This window comes from Bos javanicus, chromosome 22 (genome assembly GCF_032452875.1).
Source record: "Bos javanicus breed banteng chromosome 22, ARS-OSU_banteng_1.0, whole genome shotgun sequence".
Taxonomy (NCBI): Eukaryota; Metazoa; Chordata; class Mammalia; order Artiodactyla; family Bovidae; genus Bos; species Bos javanicus.
This window is the reverse complement of record NC_083889.1, coordinates 14,928,876-14,948,548: the sequence shown is the minus strand read 5'-3', so window position 1 is coordinate 14,948,548 and position 19,673 is coordinate 14,928,876. Positions and strand designations below refer to the sequence as shown.

At 50.1% G+C, this 19,673-nt stretch overlaps 2 protein-coding genes across 2 annotated transcripts; one reads left to right on the top strand and one right to left on the bottom strand.

Moving 5' to 3' along the window:
- Window positions 1–2,070: 2,070 nt before the first annotated feature.
- LOC133235112 (5-beta-cholestane-3-alpha,7-alpha-diol 12-alpha-hydroxylase) lies at window positions 2,071–5,726 on the top strand. Its single transcript, XM_061396120.1, has one exon. The coding sequence runs from the start codon at window positions 2,606–2,608 to the stop codon at window positions 4,103–4,105; it is 1,500 nt and encodes a 499-aa protein (XP_061252104.1). The 5' UTR covers window positions 2,071–2,605; the 3' UTR covers window positions 4,106–5,726.
- Window positions 5,727–5,736: 10 nt separating this feature from the next.
- Window positions 5,737–17,330, bottom strand: LOC133235114 (atypical chemokine receptor 2-like). Its single transcript, XM_061396122.1, has 2 exons — window positions 16,985–17,330; window positions 5,737–8,704 (listed from the first exon to the last, which is right to left on the bottom strand). The coding sequence occupies exon 2, from the start codon at window positions 8,673–8,675 to the stop codon at window positions 7,536–7,538; it is 1,140 nt and encodes a 379-aa protein (XP_061252106.1). The 5' UTR covers window positions 8,676–8,704; window positions 16,985–17,330; the 3' UTR covers window positions 5,737–7,535.
- Between the last annotated feature and the right edge of the window lie 2,343 nt (window positions 17,331–19,673).

Sequence of the window (19,673 nt, the reverse complement as noted above, 5' to 3'; positions counted from 1 at the left end):
TGTTTTTGCTGACTTACGTATAGAGCTTCTCCATCTTTGACTCCAAAAAATATAATCAATCTGATTTTGGTATTAACTATCTGGTGATGTCCATGTGTAGAGTCTTCTCTTGTGTTGTTGGAAGAGGGTGTTTGCTATGACCACTGCATTCTCTTGGCAAAACTCTATTAGCCTTTGCCCTGCTTCGTTCTGTACTCCAAGGCTCCCGGACTGCCCTGCAACTCCATTGTGATGCCGCCCCCACCCTGCCCTGCAGCTGCGGCTGGACTGTGTAAGGCTGAGACTTGCCATAGGCTTGCAGTGCACACTCTGGACCGCTGGGTCCCAGCCACTCCAGAGGGTTGGGAGGGCAGCGCCTGGGCCAACACCCTGGGACAGGCCACCCTTCAGTGGCCCTGGTGGGCTGGCCCCATATACACAAGAGTGGCTGGACCTGCTGGCGTGAGAAGAGTTCACTGCAATGGTGATTGGTCAGAGCTCAAATTCGCACTGAGCTGGAGACTCCTCCCGCTCTGAACACTCTGGCCACACTGGCCCTCTTGAGATGACCCCGCCACTTGCTTTAGAAGAATGTCCCCTATATCCTTACACACAGCACACATTTACCTGGTCTTGTTGTCCTCCACTAATGATCCTGATCAGTGCAACCTCCCTGATTCCCCATCCTCCTTCCTGTTCAGCCCTTCTTTGTAGCACTTAACACAATTGTGATTATATGCTTCTTCGGTGGAAGCCATAAACTCCAAGAGGGCAGGGACCAGGTCTGTCTCATTTAGGGTTGCAGCAAAATTTCTGGTTTAAGTGCACAGCAGGTATCTGTTAAATGGATAGACAAGGCTGTTCCAAGAAAGGAGGAAATGAATGGATGAGTGGGTGTGAGTGAATAAGTGAATAAATGAAGGAGAGAATGATGAATAAATGAAGGAAAGAATGAATGTAAGGTAGTGGTGGTTGTTGTTGTACAGTTGCCAAGTGGTGTCAGACTCCTTTTTGACCCCATGGGCTGTCCATGGCATTTTTCCAGGCAAGAACACTGGAGTGGCTTGGCATTTCCTTCTCCAAGGGATCTTCCTGACCCAGGAATTGAACCCATAGCTCTTGCATTATGGGTGGGTTCTTTACTGCTGACAAGCCAGGTGGGGCTGCCATCCATTAAAAACTGAGGGACAGGGACTTCTCTGCTGGTCCATTTGTTCAGACTCCAAGCTCCCAAACAGCAGCACAGGTTTAATCCCTGGTAGGGAAACAGATCCCACAAGTCAAATAGTACGACCAAAAAAAAAAAAAAAAAAAAAAATCCGAATCCCAAAATACAAAAAAATACTAAAAATACTAAGGGACAAAGTCAAGCTCTTTGGACTTGACTCACAGTTTCTGACCTTTTTCTTTTTTTGGCAGACCCTCAGCCTGTGGGGTCTTAGTTCCCTGACCAGGGACTGAACCCGGGCCACAGCAGTAAAAGCAGAGTCCTAATCAGTGGGCCACCAGGGAATTCCCTTTCTGACCATATCCTAAGGATGGGGAGAGTTGTTGGAGCTGAGTACTTGCTGTAGTTGCCCTGAGCAACCAGAGAGGACTTCATGGATGCTGAGTGTGGATATTTTCAGCTCCCTAGTGGGAGGAGCTACACATGGGAGCTCACTCAAGAGAAATCGTATGATTGTCTGAAGAGACAAAGTCCCTGTTTGCAGGTCATTTCAGAAGTTAAAGAGTAACTTGAGGGTTGTCACAACTGGTTGAATTCAGTCTGAACCTCATATATTGCTACAATGAGCTAGGCTGCTGAACCAAAGTTTTAAGAGTCAACAGTAGTTTTCTTCTTCTTGGGCCTGCTGACAGGGTCTTAGCCTGACATGTCACTGAAGGTCCCTAGTAAATGGTCAACTCACCTCACCCAAGCCAGGGCCACTGTCAGAAAAAGTCCCTGCTACACTCTGTACCGAGATCCTTCTTGTGAAGTAAAGCAGTTGGTTTGAAGTCCCTATCATCTCTGACATTTCATAATTCCATGATTTACATTCTGTATTTCTTGGTAGAGAAGTGTGCAAGCCAGTTGGCGAGAGACTCAGAGACTCAAGTCTGAGCTTGTGTTTGAAGAAGCCTCTGTTTGGGAGAGTCTGTGGGTCTTTTAAAGAATGAGGAAGAGGTGGATGTGAAACTTAGTAAGTACTTGGTGCATTTCTGTTGAAGAAACTAGCAAATTAATGGATATATGAAGTCAAGAGTAAATAAAGGAGTGAGTGGTCAGTAAGTCACAAGGGCGAGCGTTGGGTCAAAGAAGTCTTGGCAGAGAAAATGCTGGACCGTGTCAGGAAAGGTTGGAACAAAGTCTGAAGCTCTTGCGGGGGCTGTGACCATAGCAAGAGGCTTCCTTCTGGCCTTCCTCCTGCTTCCTCCCACCTGCTCCTCTCACGTGACTAGGTCCTAACAAAATCAAGGGAAAGGCTTTGCTCTCGGGTACTGTCTCACCAGCTTTATTTACAGCAACTTGCAGCCACAGGGCAAGGTCCAGGTAGGAAGACCTTTCTATCCCCACTTTGTCCTCCCAAATCCTCTGGCACCCAGAGAACAGCACATCCAGAGCTCAACCTGGAACAGACCAGCCATGGTGCTCTGGGGTCCGGCGCTGGGAGCCCTGCTAGTGGCCATTGTGGGATATCTGTGCCTTCGGGGGCTGCTCCGGCAACGAAGACCCAAGGAGCCCCCTCTGGATAAGGGCCCCGTGCCCTGGCTGGGCCATGCCATGGCTTTCCGGAAGAATATGTTCGAATTTCTGAGGCACATGCAGGCCAAACATGGGGACATATTCACGGTACAGCTAGGGGGCCAGTACTTCACCTTTGTCATGGACCCTCTGTCTTTTGGCCCTATCCTCAAGGATGCGCAGAGGAAGCTAGACTTTGTGGAGTATGCTCAAAAACTGGTGCTAAAGGTATTTGGATACCGCTCTGTGCAGGGAGACTATAGGATGATACACTCAGCCAGCACCAAGCACCTCATGGGGGAAGGCTTGGAGGAGCTCAACAAAGTCATGTTAGACACCCTGTCCTTGGTTATGCTGGGGCCCACAGGCCCCAGTCTGGACACCCACCACTGGCGTGAGGATGGCCTCTTTCACTTCTGCTACAACATCTTGTTCAAGGCTGGCTACCTGAGCTTGTTCGGCTACACAAAGGACAAGGAGCAGGACCTGCTGCAGGCAGAGGAGCTATTCCTGGAGTTTCGCAAGTATGACCGCCTGTTTCCCCGGTTTGTTTACTCCCTGCTGGGGCCCTGGGAGTGGCTGGAAGTGGGCCGGCTCCAGCGTCTCTTCCATAAGGAACTCTCGGTGGAACACAACCTGGAGAAGTACGGCGTAAGCAACTGGATCACCTACATGCTTCAGTTTCTGAGGGAGCAGGGTGTCTCCCCAGCCATGCAGGACAAGTTCAACTTCATGATGCTCTGGGCCTCCCAGGGGAACACAGGGCCGACCTCTTTCTGGGCCCTCTTGTTCCTCCTGAAGCACCCAGAGGCCATGCGGGCTGTGAGGGAGGAGGCCACCCGGCTCCTGGGAGAGGTCAGGCTGGAGGCTAAGCAGTCCTTCAAGTTCAGTGCCCTGCACCACATGCCGGTGCTGGACAGTGTGATGGAAGAGACACTGCGGCTGAGGGCCTCGCCCACCCTCCTCAGGGTGGTGAACGATGACCAGATCCTGCAGATGGCCAGTGGGCAGGAGTACCTGCTCCGCAGTGGAGACATCCTGGCCCTCTTCCCTTACCTCTCAGTGCACATGGACCCCGACATCCACCCCGAGCCCACCGCCTTCAGGTACGATCGCTTCCTCACCCCCAGTGGCAGCCGAAAAGTAGACTTCTACAAGGCAGGCAAGAAGATCCGCCACTATACCATGCCGTGGGGCTCGGGTGTCTCCATCTGCCCTGGGAGGTTCTTGGCCCTCAACGAGATGAAGCTCTTTATCCTGCTCATGGTCATGAACTTTGACCTGGAGTTGGTGGACCCTGCCACACCTGTGCCACCCGTGGACCCCCAGCGCTGGGGCTTTGGCACCACACAGCCCAGCCACGAGGTGCGATTCCGCTACCGCCTGCGGCCTGCGGAGTGAGCTCTGTCCAAGAGGCCGAAGTCTGGCTGGGGGTGCTCCCCTGGGTCTCTGCCTCCTCTTGCCCACCCCTCTAAAGCCCCAGACCACCCCCTTCCTCTTCCTGCTTGTCCTCCCTGCTCTTTGGCATCCTTCTGATCACCTCACAGGCTGATACTTCTCTCTTGAAAACACCATCTTTCACAGCAGATGCTGCATAACTCGCCTCTCATAGGAAGTCCAAGGAAGGGGAAATAACTGTGGGCAACTCAGTTTGGGGGATAATACATGCCATGATAAATCTCACGCAGTACAGACACCGGTTACAGTGAGTCATATAGCATCTTGCAAACATTGGTCTCCACCCTCCCACTCTGCTTTGCTTGTTTTCCTCAACACTCACCCTGTGGGATTCAGGGCCTAGAACAGTGTCATCCGATAGCCATATGAGGCAAGCCACATGTGTAATTTTTCATCTCCTAGCTGACGTATTTTTAAAAGTAAAAAGAAACTGGTGAAATTCATTTTTCTACTGTATTTTACTTGTCCTGATGTATCTAAAATATTAGCATTTCAACAAGGAGTCATACAAAAGTATTAATTAAATATTTTTACATTTCTTTTTCCCTCCAAAATCTGGTCTGTACTTTTTAACCCTTCACACTGAGTGCTCAATAGCCATGTGGCTTCTGTAATGGACAGAGCAGCTCTAGAAAAGGGTGGCCTTTCATGGAGGAGATATGCAAGGTCCCTCCTCCCTGCCCTCCTCTCCCCTCTGCACCCCCACCTTGGGGTGATTTCAACCCTGCACTTGGTTTCCACAACCACTGCTAAGCTCAGAGCTCTCTCCTACCTCCAGACCCCCAATCTCCCCACAGCGATCTCCCAGCACCTCTGATTCAGTTCAGCCCACACGGAACTCAGCATCTGTGCCCCCCCCACACACCTCTGCCCTGAACCACGCCCATCTCCTGATTTCCCTGCCTCTCTGCTCAGGACATCACCATCCACCCCATCCCCTTAGGCAGATACAGAGGACACACCCTCAGCCCCTCCCTTTCTCTCTCCCACAGGGAGAGAGCTCTGTCATCTGACCCCTGTGGTGCCACCGAACCATGGTCCCGCTTCCCCACCCCTGCTACCCTTCTTAGAGCTCAATCCCAGCATCTCTTTCCACGTGGGGCCTGTGGACTCTGTTTACCCTACTGCCAGAGACTTTTTTTTCCAAAAGCACCTCTGAGCATCCCCTTTTTACTTTTCTGGCTCCTCATCACCTCCCCGCAGTTGATATTTAAGTTTTGCCAGATGCAGTTCCCGATTTTTCAATCCAGGGCAATTCAACTTTGACAACTTTCTCCAGTGGAACTGTCCGTACAATGCTTGTTTTCACTCTCAGCCCCGGGGCCGGCTATTCCTGGAAGCCTCTTGAACATCACCATCTGGCCAGAGATGACCTCCTCCCCAGCCCCTCCCTGGAGCACCCTGCCACTGCGTGTATCACAGCCCATCTGTCATGTCATTGCTTTCTGTGTCCTGTTTCCTGCCTCCTGCACCTGCTTCAGACTGCAGCCCACAGGGCTTGGTATCTTATTCCTTCATCTCTGACCTCAATTCCCTAAACGTAGATTAAATTACAGAAACCTGACTTCCAGTCTTGTCTACTTTACTTTGGCTCATGTCCTCCTAGCCTTCATTCCATCCAGCCAAAAATTTTGTTCTGAGCACTACTGTCTGCCAGGCTCTGTGCTGGGTTTTGCAGGTGGCTCTGGGAGGTGGGCAGAGAAGGCAATGGCACCCCACTCCAGTACTCTTCCCTGGAAAATCCCATGGATGGAGGAGCCTGGTAGGCTGCAGCCCATGGGGTCGCGAAGAGTCAGACACGACTGAGGGACTTCACTTTCACTTTTCACTTTCATGCATTGGAGAAGGAAATGGCAACCCACTCCAGTGTTCTTGCCTGAAGAATCCCAGGGACGGGGGAGCCTGGTGGGCTGCTGTCTCTGGTGTCGCACAGAGTTGGACACGACTGAAGCGACAGCAGCAGCAGCAGCTGGGAGGTGGAAGAAAGGAGTGATGCTTTAGAAGCTCAGCAAGAAAGAGACGGCACTGTGGCTCAGGGGCTCCCTGGGAAAGGTTTCTCGGTGGACATATCGGTGCACAGGGAGGATGCCGACCGAGGGAGACATGGAGCATCCGGGCAGGGCATATCCGTCGGGAATCCTTAGGTCGCAGGTAACAGAAGACCACCACCCCAAACTGAAAAGACATCCCTTGGTTCGTGTCACTGTCAAGTGCAGGCTTGGGATGTCCTTCAGCCGGGCCTTGATTCTGGGGCTTTGGCATTGACCCCAGGATCTGCTCACTCACTGCTGTCACCTCCCCTTCTGAAGTTCGAGCTGATGGAGGAGCAGCCCTAGACCTCACACCCTCCTGGCTTCTGTTTCATGCCTCTGTTCTAGCATGTTCTAGTCGAGTTGCATTTCACAAGCTCTGCCTGGGCCTGGGCCCATCCCTAAATGAATCACTGTATCAGGGAAACGTAAGGCCAAAGTTGGCCCAAGACCCGTGCCCCACCCAAATACCACCCAAAGCACAGGACAGAGTGACTCTGGAGTGGTTTCCCAGAGCAGGTAGGACTCAGTTACAAAACAAGGGTGAGGGGATACTTGGCTGGAAAATGACCCCTGTTCCATGAGGGAGCCAACCAGCGAAGAGCAGAGATGGGAATGTGAAGGAAACAGCAACAGGTGTGGTGCCCAGGAAATGAAAAGCCAGGAGAAGGAGTGTTGGGGTGAAATGGTGTGTGGGATTCTGATTGTGAAAAGTCCAGCTTTAAGACTGGACAGAGGTCCTGGATTTGATGGTGTAGGCTCTGAGGGACCCCTGAAGGCTCCTGAGTGAGGGCACGGGAGGCAGAAGGAGGGAGAAGCTCCTGGACCACCAGAAATATGTGTTTACTCTGCCTCCCACCTGTGGACTCTCATGGGTGGAGACCCTCCAGCCCCTCCTGACAGCCAGCCCCTGGAGCCAGCATGAGGACTGTGATATTAGACAAAATTATGATAATATTTTCCCAGCCGAGCTTCAGGGAAAGGGGAAGCCTGGTGGGTGGCAGACATCTGACTACTCTGCAGGGTGTGGGAGTGATGCTGAGGGTGCTGTGGTCAGGGGCTGCTGGGTGCAGCTCAGATGACACACAAGCCCGAGGATGGGCAGCACAGAGGTCAGCTGTTAAACTAAGGCGGCCTTTCAGGCAAGCGAGTATGGACTTCGGGAGGGCAGTGAAGGAAGAGGAGGGTGAGGGAGGGAGAGAGCGAACGCTGCTGATGGCTGAGGACTGAGAACTGACCAGTGGGATCAGCAACATGGTCACTGAGGCCTCTGAAGGGAAGATTTCAGTGGATGCACCAAGGAGCTGGGTCCCCTCTGCTCTCATGGACTGTGGTGTGACCGTTCAGGCTGTTTTTCCCTCTGTCCCCCTTGCCGGGGAGCTCTCAGCCAGCCTCTCCCCGAGGTCACTCATGCCCATTACATCTTCCTGGGCCGTGAGCCCGCTACTCTCAGAATAGCTGGACGGCAGGGCCTGTTGCCTTCTGAGCACAGTGGCCAGGAAAGCCTTGAGGTACTGGCGGAAGTGGTGGCTGGAGAAGGCGTAGAGGACGGGGGTGAAGCAGCAGTGCAGGAAGGCGATGCTCTCCGTCACCTGCAGCGCATAGTCCAGGTGTTGGCTGACCCTGCAGTCCCCAAAGACTTGCAGGTCCAGCAGCGAGTGCAGGAACAAGGTGAGATTGTACGGGAACCACAGCACAAAGAAGGCCACCACCAGAGCTACGGCCATCCTCAGGGCCCGCCTCTGGCCCGGGGGCCTCAGACTCACCAGCACAGAGCCAATGCGGGAGTAGAAGAAGATCATGGCAAGGAGGGGGAGGAGAAACCCCAGGAGGTTCTGCTGGAAGCGGAGGAAAAGCTTCCAGATGGTCCCATGTCCCCCAAAATCTGCATAGCACTCCCACACGCCCGGGGAGTTCTCATGTGTCCTCACAAAGACCATGTCAGGAATGGAGACAGCCAGGGCCATAGCCCACACACTGGCTGCAAGCAACAGGCTCTTGGCTCGGGTCCTCAGTCGGTGGTAGGGCCGAGCGCAGACAATCTCCAGGTACTTGTCCAGGCTCATGCAGCTGATGAAGAAGATGCCACTGTAGAAGTTCACGGTATAGAGGGTGCTCACCACCTTGCATAAGACGCTCCCAAAGACCCAATGCCATGCCACAGAGATGCCCCAGAAGGGCAGTGTCACCACAAACAGGAGGTTGGAGATGGCCAGGTTCAGCAGATAGGTCTCGGTCATCCGTCTTCGAGGCACGAACCGGAGCAAGACCGCTAGGAGGAGGAGGTTTCCAACCAGGCCCAGCACAAAGATCAGGCTGTAGAAGACAGGTAGAAAGACTCTGCCAAATGACAGCACCTCGTCCTTCCTGCACAGCATGAAGATCATGTCCTCCAGGTAGTACTCATAGTCATAGGAGGAGCTGCTGTTCTCAGAACTGGCCACCTTGGTGGTGGGCGGCAGAGGGGAGGCGGTGGTGGCCATGGTGGGAGGACGCACCCAGTCCTGGAGCTCTGCGGGCCAGAGAGCAGTGTGAGCCACAGGAGACAGATCCAGGCCTTCCCACCCTCTCTCCAAACCCACTGGAGCCCCTTTTCTGGGCTGGCCAATAGACTCTCCACATTTACACCAGTACCTGTGGACTAGCGACTAGGAGTACAAGTGCGGGCAGCCCAAGGCTACCCCGTGATACTGCGGTCATCTTGGGTAGGTGACGTAACCTCAGGTGTTCTCACAGTATTCACTTCTCTTCTTTATTTTGTCCCTCATCGTTTATAAAGACTGATACAGTCATTTGTGTCTTCTTTATTATTGAGGGATACCGATTCACCTGGGCTTCCCAGGTGGCACAAGTGGTAAAGAACCCACCTGCCAATGCAGGTAGATGTAAGAGACATGAGTTCTATCTCTGGGTTGGGACGACCCCCTGGAGGAGGGCAGGGCAATATTCTTGCCTAAAGAATCCCATGGACAGAGGAGCCTGGCAGCTTGCAGTCCATAGGGTTGCACAGAGTTGGACATGACTGAAGCGACTCAGCACACACCAATTCACCTGTTTATTGAGTCTGTATAGACTCCTGAGAGTCCCTTGGACTGCAAGGAGATCCAACCAGTCCATTCTAAAGGAGATCCGCCCTGGGTGTTCTTTGGAAGGAATGATGCTGAAGCTGAAACTCCAGTACTTTGGCCACCTCATGCAAAGAGTTGACTCACTGGAAAAGATTGTGATGCTGGGAGGGATTGGGGGCAGGAGGAGAAGGGGATGACAGAGGATGAGATGGCTGGATGGCATCACTGACTCGATGGACGTGAGTCTGAGTGAACTCTGCGAGTTGGTGATGGACAGGGAGGCCTGGCATGCTGCGATTCATGGGGTCGCAAAGAGTGGGACACAACTGAGTGACTGAACTGAACTGAACCCTTCCTCATGTGTGGCTTAAAATTAATCTTATTTGTGTGGTTTGTAATTTTTTTTTTAATTTAATGGCCATGCTACACAGCTTGCAAGATCTTAGTTCCCTGACCAGGGACTGAACTCACACCCCTGCAGTGAAAGCACAGAGTCTTAACTGCTAGACCACCAGGGAAGTTCCTTTTTTTTTTTTTAAATGAGAGCTTCTCTTCAGTGGGCTTGCTTCTTCTATATTTAGCTAGTGTGTCCACTCTGGCTTTGAGCTCTCTTTACTTCTGTCACTTGAGGATTTCCCTTGCTTTGGTTATTTTAAAAGTATTTTTTGGGAGAACAAGATGGTGGAGGAGTAGGTAGACATGGAGTACATCTCTCTCCACAGATTCATCAGGAATACACCTTCAGACACAGAAGATCTTGCAGAACAACAGCTGAGAGCAGGCGGAGGACCTGACCACTGGAAAAGAATATATAGAACCATGCAAAATGGAGCCACAGCCAGAGGAATCAACTTTTCTGACTACAGACTACACTACAAAGCTACAATCATCAAGACAGTATGGTACTGGCATAAAAACAGAAATATAGACAATTGGAACAAGATAGAAAACACAGAGATAAACCCACACACCTATAGCTACCATACTTTTGACAAAGGAGGCCAGAATATGCAATGGGGTGAAGGCAGTCTCTTCAATAAGTGGTGCTGGAAAAACTGGACAGCTACATGTAAAGGAATGAAATTAAAACACTTCCTAACACCATACACAGAATGTATTAAAGACCTAATTGTAAGACAAGAAAGTATAAAACTGTTAGAAGAAAACATAGTCAGAATCCTCTATGATGTAAGTCACAGAAAAATCCTCTATGACTCACCTCCTAGTGTAATGGATATAAAAACAAAAATAAACAAATGGGACATAATTAAACTTTAAAGCTTTTTCATAGCAAAAGAAACTATAAAGGTGAAAAGACAACCCTCAGAATGGGAGAAAGTAATAGCAAATGAAACAAGTAACAAAGGATTAATTTCTAAAATATACAAGCAGCTCATACAAGTCAATACCAGAAAAACAAATAACCCAGTCAAAAAGTGGGAAAAAGACCTAAACAGATATTTTCCCAAAGACATAAGATAGATAATAAATACATGAAAAGATGCTCAACATTGTTCATTATTAGAGAAATGCAAATCAAAACTACAATGAGATATCACCTCACACCAGTCAGAATGGCCATCATCAAAAAACCTACAGACAATAAATGCTGGAGAGGGTGTGGAGAAAAGGGAACACTCTTGGACTGTTGGTGGGAATGCAAATCGATACAGCCACTATGGAAGACAGTCGGAGATTCCTCTAAAAATTAGGAATAAAATCACTATGTGACTCAGCAATCGCACTTCTAGGCATATACCCTGAGGAAACCCAAACCGAAAAAGACACGTATACCCCAATGTTCACTGCAGCACTATTTAGAATAGCTAGGACATGGAAGCAACCTAGATGTCTATCAACAGATGAAAGGATAAAGAAGCTGTGGTACATATACACAATGGAATGTTGCATGTGTGCATACTAAGTCACTTCAATCGTGTCTGACTCTTTGGGACCCTGTGGAATGTAGCCTGCCAGGTTCCTCTGTCCATGGGATTCTCCAGGCAAGAATACTGGAGTGGGTTGCCATGCCCTCCTCCAGGAGATCTTCCCCACCCAGGGATCAAACTCGCATCTCCTAGGGCTCCTGCATCTCCTGCATTGCAGGCAGATTCTTTACCACTGAGCCATCAGGGAAGCCCATGGTGAAATATTCCTCAGCCATAAAAAGGGATATGTTTGAGTCAGTCCTGACAAGGCAGATGAACCCAGAGCCTATTATACGGAGTGAAGTAGGTCAGAAAGAGAAAAACAAATATCATATACTAACGTATATGGACGGAGAAGGCAATGGCACCCCACTCCAGTACTCTTGCCTGGAATATCCCATGGATGGAGGAGCCTGGTAGGCTGCAGTCCATGGGGTCACGAAGAGTTGGACACGACTGAGCGACTTCACTTTCGCTTTTCACTTTCCTGCATTGGAGAAGAAAATGGCATCCCACTCCAGTGTTCTTGCCTGGAGAATCCCAGGGATGGGGGAGCCTGGTGGCTGCCGTCTATGGGGTCACACAGAGTCGGACACGACTGAAGTGACTTAGCAGCAGCAGCAGCAGCAGCAACGTATATGGAACATAGAAAGATGGTACCGATGAAATTACTTGAAGGGCAGCAATGTGGAGACACAGACATAGAGAGCAGACTGATGGACACTGCGGGGGTGGAGGAAAAAGGAGAGCATGGGATATATGGGCTATATGGAGAGAGTAACACGGAAACATACATTACCATATGCAAAATAGATAGCCAGTGGGAATTTGCTGTATGACTCTGAGAACTCAAACCGGGGCTCTGTAACAACCTAGAGGGGTGTGGTGGGGAGGGAGATGAGAGGGAGATTAAAGAGGGAGGAGACATAGGTATGCCTGTGGCTGATTCACGTTAATGTTTGGCAGAAACCAACACAATACTGTAAAGCAATTACCCTTCAGGTAAAAGTAAATTTATTTTTAAAATATTTTATGTATAAATACTTAGGTTTATGTCAATAATTTCATTTGTAAATATTCAATATGTTAAAAATATTTTATCTCCTCCTCTAGGTTTGCAGCAGAAAGGTATGAACCATCATGTTGATAGACTCAGAACCTACAAACCTACTAATTCCTCAGTTTTACCATCTTTAAAATGATATTAATAATTGTGCCCATTTCATGGGGTTCTCGTGAGGCTTAAACGTGATCATTCAGGCAGAGCATTTCAAGCTCTATGAAGAATGCCCAGGACATAGGAGGCACTCAGCACACATTCGCTTAAATTACTGCTTTGCCCAGAAGTGAGTTCACCACCTTCCAAATCAGCCTCTTTTCCTCTGTCTAACTGAACACCCACCACTAGCTACTCGGTCTCCTAAGACTGGACTGTAAGACATCGCAGACCCCTTCCTTGCAGCCCCATCACCACCCCGGGTGGCTCTACCTCCACACTGATGTCCTCAGGTCCCATTAAAATACACACATGATAAAAATATAATACTCTTTTAAAAAAATTAATACAAATGAAATATATATATGAAACAACCTCACGAAGTATACAAACATATGCTATGAAGGAGTACAAAGAGGTGAAAGGCAGGTAAGAGACAGGCAGAGGACTCACGACGGTGGCCGCCTGGGTAGGAGAAGCCAGCGACATGGGATGGAGCAGATCACTGTTTAAGGTCAAGTTCCCCTGGACAGCAGTTTCCCAGGTTTTAGTTGTACTGTTAAGTGTAATTTTTAAAAGAAAGCCTCACATGAACCAGTGTAAAAAACCCTGTCATGAACCAAGGATTATGCTCAGTCCTGTTCTGTGTTCTACAAGGAGAGAAACTTCATGTTCAACACATTAAATTGTTCACCGATGGAGACAGGAAGGAGATAAAAAAGAATCTGTTGGCCAAACAGGCACCCATGTGCAGTCACCAGAATAAGGCCTGTAGGCTGGTAATGGTAATGGGCCACAAACCCCGAAATACAAATCAACTCTACCTTGTTCCTCTGCATTTTAGTTTTTATTCTTTCAGGGGAGGAGGAACTGTACTGCATGGTTTGTGAAATCTTAGTTCCCTGACCAGGGATCAAACCTGGGCATTCAGCAGTGAGAATGCTGAGTCCTAACCACCAGATCACCAGCAAATTCCGTTTCTTATCCTATGGTTGTAAATGAGGTTTAACTTTTTAATGTGTTCAGTGCCAGTCTGTATTTCTTCTGTGCATGATTTATTGTTTTAATGGGTGGGATTCTCATTTTACAAGAGGTTTTCTATAGTAAGATTTTAGCTTTTTGCAGATATACTGGAAATACTGTTCCCAGTCCTTTCTGGTAGAAATTTTGTATGTTATTTTTTCTTCCAGGTAGAATTATGAAGGAAATGTTGATTCAGGTCCTCAGCTGACTCTTCCAGTACCCATGACACTGTGACCCATTGATGGAAATACACATTCTGCGGAGGCTGAACCTCTCCCAGGAGTCCTCCTACTCCTTGAGCCTCTGCCCCACCCTTGGGTTTCTGTCAACTGGCCTCTGGGCCAGAGATTGGGGAAAGATAAACGCCCTATCCCTATCCCCACCCCAAGGCCTCAGCCTGGGCGGCTTTAACTAGGGCTGGGCTCTGCTCCTGACTGGACTTGAGAACTGGGCCCTGTGCCTTCATTCCTGGTCTTCCACTCCCTTCCTGTGCATCTGGGGTCTCCTGTGTGTGAGCCCCTGACTTTCCTGGGCAGCAGTCATGACATCCTCCGGCACATGGCTGGTTTGTGAGTCTGAGTTGCTGGGGTTGGGAGGAGGGACTGCCCTTCTGTACGTGGGCCTAATTAGGGTTTTCAGTCAGGAAGTTGTTGTTATTTAGTCGCTAAGTCATGCCCAACTCTTTTTGAGGCCCCGTGCACTGTAGTCCACCAGGCTCCTTTGTCCATGGGATTTCCTAGGCCAGAATACTGGAGTGGGTTGCCATTTCCTTTTCCAAGGGGTCTTCCTGACCCAGGGATTGGATTTGCGTCTTCTGCATTGGCAGGTGAATTCTTTACCACTGAGCCACCAGGGAAGCCCAATCAGGAGTTACCACTAATTAAATAACAGCTCTTCTAGTCTGTCAGCACTGACCTTGATCCTGATCTGGCTTCTCAAAGTCCCTGTCTTTTACTTTAATAAACAACCAAATCTGATGATTGTTTTGATCAAAGCCAGAGGTCAGGGTCAGCATGCCCCAGCTGGACGAGATCACCTTTACAAGGCTCCCTTTACCTGGAACGCTCCATTCTTTTTCTCTGGGGGCTACAAGCCTCCTGATCTTTCACCCTGGGACTCTTTCCACATTCTTTTAACCTCTGGGGCCACAACCCCTCCTGTCCCTTCATCAGTAATACCAACAAAGATGACAACAGCAATAAGCAGTCCTGTACTCACATGACAACTGGCCAGGCATCTTCTTATCAACTGTGGTAGTCCTATAAGGCAAACCAGGAAGGACCCACCAGCCCCGCTTAACCCAGGAGCAAAGTAACTTCAGCACAGTTACACAGGAAGTCACTGGCTGAACTGCATCTGGATTCAAGGGCTTCATCCTCAGCAACAGTACCGTGGCCCTAGCCCCATTTCATTCTCTGCCTCTCTTCTGCCCTGTCTAGCAGTTATCAAAAGGACCCACTTGAGAGAGGTATGATTTGAGCTCAGGAGGTCTTGGTTGACTGGGGTTCACCCTCACTGGCTAGTCTTATCTTTGTAGATTGCACCATTAATCACCTGAAGGCTTTATGGAGCCTCCTTGGGAAACTCCTTCTCTATGGTCAATGGAGTGGCCTCCCCAAATATCCACATCCTAATCCCTGAAACCTGTGGATATGTTCCTTTATACGTAAGAGTGACATGACAGATGTGGTTAAGGACCCTGAGCTAGGGAGAATACCCTAGATTATCCAGGTGGGGCCACTGTAACCACAAGGGTCCTTTATAGGGGAGGTAGGATCTTCCTGGGTCGGGAAGATCCCCTGGAGGAGGGCATGGCAACCCCCTCTAGCAATCTTGCCTGGAGAATCCCCACGGACCGAGGAGCCTGGCGGGCTACAGTCCATGGGGTCACAAAGAGTCGGACATGACTGAGTTACTTTATTAAGCACAGGAGTGTCCGAAGCAGAGAAGGGAATGTGACTATGGAAACAGGTCAGAGGGACTGGGTTCCAAGACAGGGGGTGCAGGTAGCCTCTAAAGGCTAGAAGAGGCAGGGAACAAATCCTCCCTGAGCCTCTGAAAGGAACATGGTCCTGATGACCCATTTTAAGACTTCTGACCTCCAGAACTTTAAGATCGTATATCTGTGCTGTTTTAAGCCACTGAACTCGTGATAATCTGACACGGTGGCAATAGGGTCACTTCCTGTGACCCTCGAGTGCCCTCTGAATCTCAGACTGAGAGAGTGAGACTGCATGGTGTCTACCTCCTCCAGCTTACAGGTGGGGAAATGGAGACTCACTGAACAGGAACTACTTGTGCAAAGCATACAGTGAATCATCAGAGGCTGTGTTGAGCCATGGACCCCATGTTTCTGACTGCCCTTCATGTCTCTGTTACCCCACTCCTAACTGTCCCTCAGGCTTGACCATTTAAAGGCATAACACTTTTCATTCATATAGAGACAAAAATTTATGGAACAGAAAATAACATGTGTCTTGTTGAAGGTTTACAGGAACATCTGAGCAATCCCATGTGGATAATTGCAGGAACAAAGGATTACCCTGTCTCCACCAGGGTCTGGCTGACACCCAGATGTCTGCAACATCCAGTCACACCCCCTCCCCTTGGGGTGTAAAAAAATAGCCTGAATTCTAACTTAGGAAAGATGGTTCTTTGGGATATGAGTTGACCGTCTTCTTGGTCTGCAGGCTTTCTGAATAAAGTTTCTATTCCTTTGTCCCCTGTTGTGTGCAGCAGCAGCACAAGCTCAGACTCGCTAACAGAACTGGTGATACCCTTTTCCCCCAGCTCCCTTTTTTAACATGAACCAAACTTGAATTTGAGGGTGAGCTTCTGATAGTGGGGCTTCTGGCCTCATCAAGGGGTGGCAGAGGAGATTCTAAGTCTGCCATACGCTGGGCCTGGCTTGTACTGGCTGGCGAGAGTCAGTGATGCAACATGTGGGAGGCCTGCAGCAAATGATCATGGAATTAACCAGCTCCACCTTCAGTGATAAGTCAGTAGCTTGAAACGGGTTACAGTGGGAACGTTTATACCACGGCAAAGGCCGCATACTGGGCCTTCCCCTCCCTCGCTCGCCACTGCTGAGTTGGTTGTTAAACTTTTACCAGGACCCCGATCTGGACCCCAAGGAGCCTGGCCAGACCTGCCTGTCTTGCTGTCTCCCTGTCTGTGTCACCTCCTTGTCCCCCTTTCACATCAGCCCCACAGCTGCCCTCCTCCCCAGCCGAGGGCCCTGGAGGTCACGGTCACATGCAGGCCCCTGCCAGGCCCCCAGAGCACTCCCATGCTGTGTGCTGCCTACAGTGCAGCTGAGACCAGTGAACAAACAAACAAGATCAAACGTGACCCCAAGAGGCCACACCAGCTTTCATAATATAAAACAAAGAGTAACACTGGAGATCACTTCTAGTGGACACTAATTCTGCTGGCTCCCCTGGAAAAGGATTTGGAAATTATAACCTTTAAAAAGGCCACCTTAATGCTCCCCTCCCAGAAGCCTGCCTGGGCCGCTAGCCTGGTGAAACCCCCTTCCCAGCCCCCCGAGCACTCACAGAAGGTTGCTCCTCAGCCTCAAATCCACCTCCCCAGATTCACAGTCGCCGTGTGAGGATCACCTGCCTCCTCTGCTGGACTGGGGATTCCCAGAGGTTGGAACTCCCCAGCACAGGCTAGCATCTGAGAGGTACTCAACAAATGACCATGGAATTAATTAGCATAGTCAGGCCTCTCTCTCTCCCTACTCTGCCTCTTTTCCTGGCCTGCTTCCTCCCTCCGCCACTGGTGCCCTGCATACAACGGAGCCAAAAGCCTCCTTTCTTGAGTTATTAATACTTCCTCAGCCTGGGCAAGCCCTGCCTCAGTGACCTTGGGAGCCAGTGACCATGGAGGATGACCAGCCCACAGCCCCCACTATTTCCACTGTAGCTGAGTTCAAGGCCAATTCCAGCTCCCTGTGACCTCCCTGTGACCACCACACACACCTCTCCCCCACCCCCTCCCCTCTCTCAGAAGTCTCCTCTGACTGCTTTGAGAGGACAGTGGTAGAGATGGAGTCCCAAGGTCTGGACTCATCTTGGCTCAGCTAGCAATAGGACCTCCTCCCCCACCCGATGATAACTCCAGCATTTCCAGCCTGCCTTCCTGGCTCAGCTGTGGCTGGAAAAGCTGAGGCTGGTGTTGTGAAGTGACTCACACTCTGACTGCAGTGTCAGGCTGTGGAAAGTGCCCTGGGGTTGGGGAACTGGTAACTGCCCTGGGATCTCTATTTTCTTCCTCCTGGGTTCGGCAAAACATCAGATATTAAACTCTATTTCTACATATAACCACCAGAGCAACAACAACAACAATACCCACCACTTACATAGCACTTACCGTGGGCCAAGCTCTGTTCTCAGAACCTTACATGTTTTCATTCATTTCAGCCTTGCAATACCACTCTGATACTACTGCCATCTCTATTTTGCCTGTGAGTAAACTGAGAACATTCCTGAGGTCACACAGTTAGTAAGTAGGGGAGTGGGGATTTGAACCCAGGCCCAGAGTCTGGGCTAGCTCATTAAAAGATAGGGGTGAAGGCTGGAGACTAGAAAAGGAAAAGTGGTAGGAGACCACGCTGCCATGGCTCAGGATGCCTGAATGGAAGGCTGCTTGTGGGGCTGACGGTATGTGAATGAAAAACAGGAAAAGCAACTGGGAGCCACATAAGGACAAGAGGGAAAAGGTCCAGGGCCATGGGAATGGCACGCAGGGAGAGAATTCAGGAAAGACCAGCTCAGGTCTGACCAGCTCAGGGTCAGACCTCAGTGGAGAGGTCTCCTCTCCATTGCACAGTGTGGGATGCCTTTAGGCTTAAACCTTCAGGCCCTGCAGCCACAAGACAAGGTCAGGGCTTTATCCAGAGCCCTTGAATTCCACGAGGCTGTTTTCTCATCATAAAATAAATAAGACTTACGGCAAAGACAAGGGATTCCGTGGGATTAAATGTGGTACAGCTATTATAGCAGCTAACACCATGGACACTTGACAGTGTGCTGGGCGCAGGAACAAGGAGCTTCACATACATTAACCTATTTAATCCTAATATTAACTTATAGAAATTAAACTTGATTATTAGTCCTGTTTTATAGCTATGAATACTGAGGCACAGAGACTAGGGAACTGGCCCAAGAGCAAGTGAGTAGCACACCAGAAACTAAAATCCAAAATTCATGCCTGTTTTTTTTGGACCATGCAGCATCGCTTAGCTCCCTGATGGGGGGCTGAACCCATGCCCTTGGCAGTGAAGGTGCAGTGTCTTAACCACTGGACTGCCAGAGAATTCGCCAGAGTCCATATTTCTAAAACCAAAAATTACATTCCCTCTCAAAGAAAACAAGTGAGTGGTAGTCCCACCCACCCCCAACTTCATCATCAAGTTTTATGTGTGTTACGGTACACACTAACCTCATAAAGACTTTTTGAGACAAGCACTATTATTATTTCCATTTTACAAATGACGAACTGAGGCTCAGGGAGGGAGAGTAACAATCGCAAAGACACACAGCAAGTATACCACAGGATTAGGAATCAAGTCTCAGCAGTCCGCTTGAGATCGAGAGCCTTGTCGGGGAGCTCTCAGCCGGCCTCTCCCCGAGGTCACTCATGCCCATTACATCTTCCTGGACCGTGAGCCCGCTACTCTCAGAATAGCTGGACGGCAGGGCCTGTTGCCTTCTGAGCACAGTGGCCAGGAAAGCCTTGAGGTACTGGCGGAAGCGGTGGCTGGAGAAGGCGTAGAGGACGGGGGTGAAGCAGCAGTGCAGGAAGGCGATGCTCTCCGTCACCTGCAGCGCATAGTCCAGGTGCTGGCTGACCCTGCAGTCCCCAAAGACTTGCAGGTCCAGCAGCGAGTGCAGGAACAAGGTGAGATTGTACGGGAACCACAGCACAAAGAAGGCCACCACCAGAGCTACGGCCATCCTCAGGGCCCGCCTCTGGCCCGGGGGCCTCAGACTCACCAGCACAGAGCCAATGCGGGAGTAGAAGAAGATCATGGCAAGGAGGGGGAGGAGAAACCCCAGGAGGTTCTGCTGGAAGCGGAGGAAGAGCTTCCAGATGGTCCCATGTCCCCCAAAATCTGCATAGCACTCCCACACGCCCGGGGAGTTCTCATGCGTCCTCACAAAGACCATGTCAGGAATGGAGACAGCCAGGGCCATAGCCCACACACTGGCTGCAAGCAACAGGCTCTTGGCTCGGGTC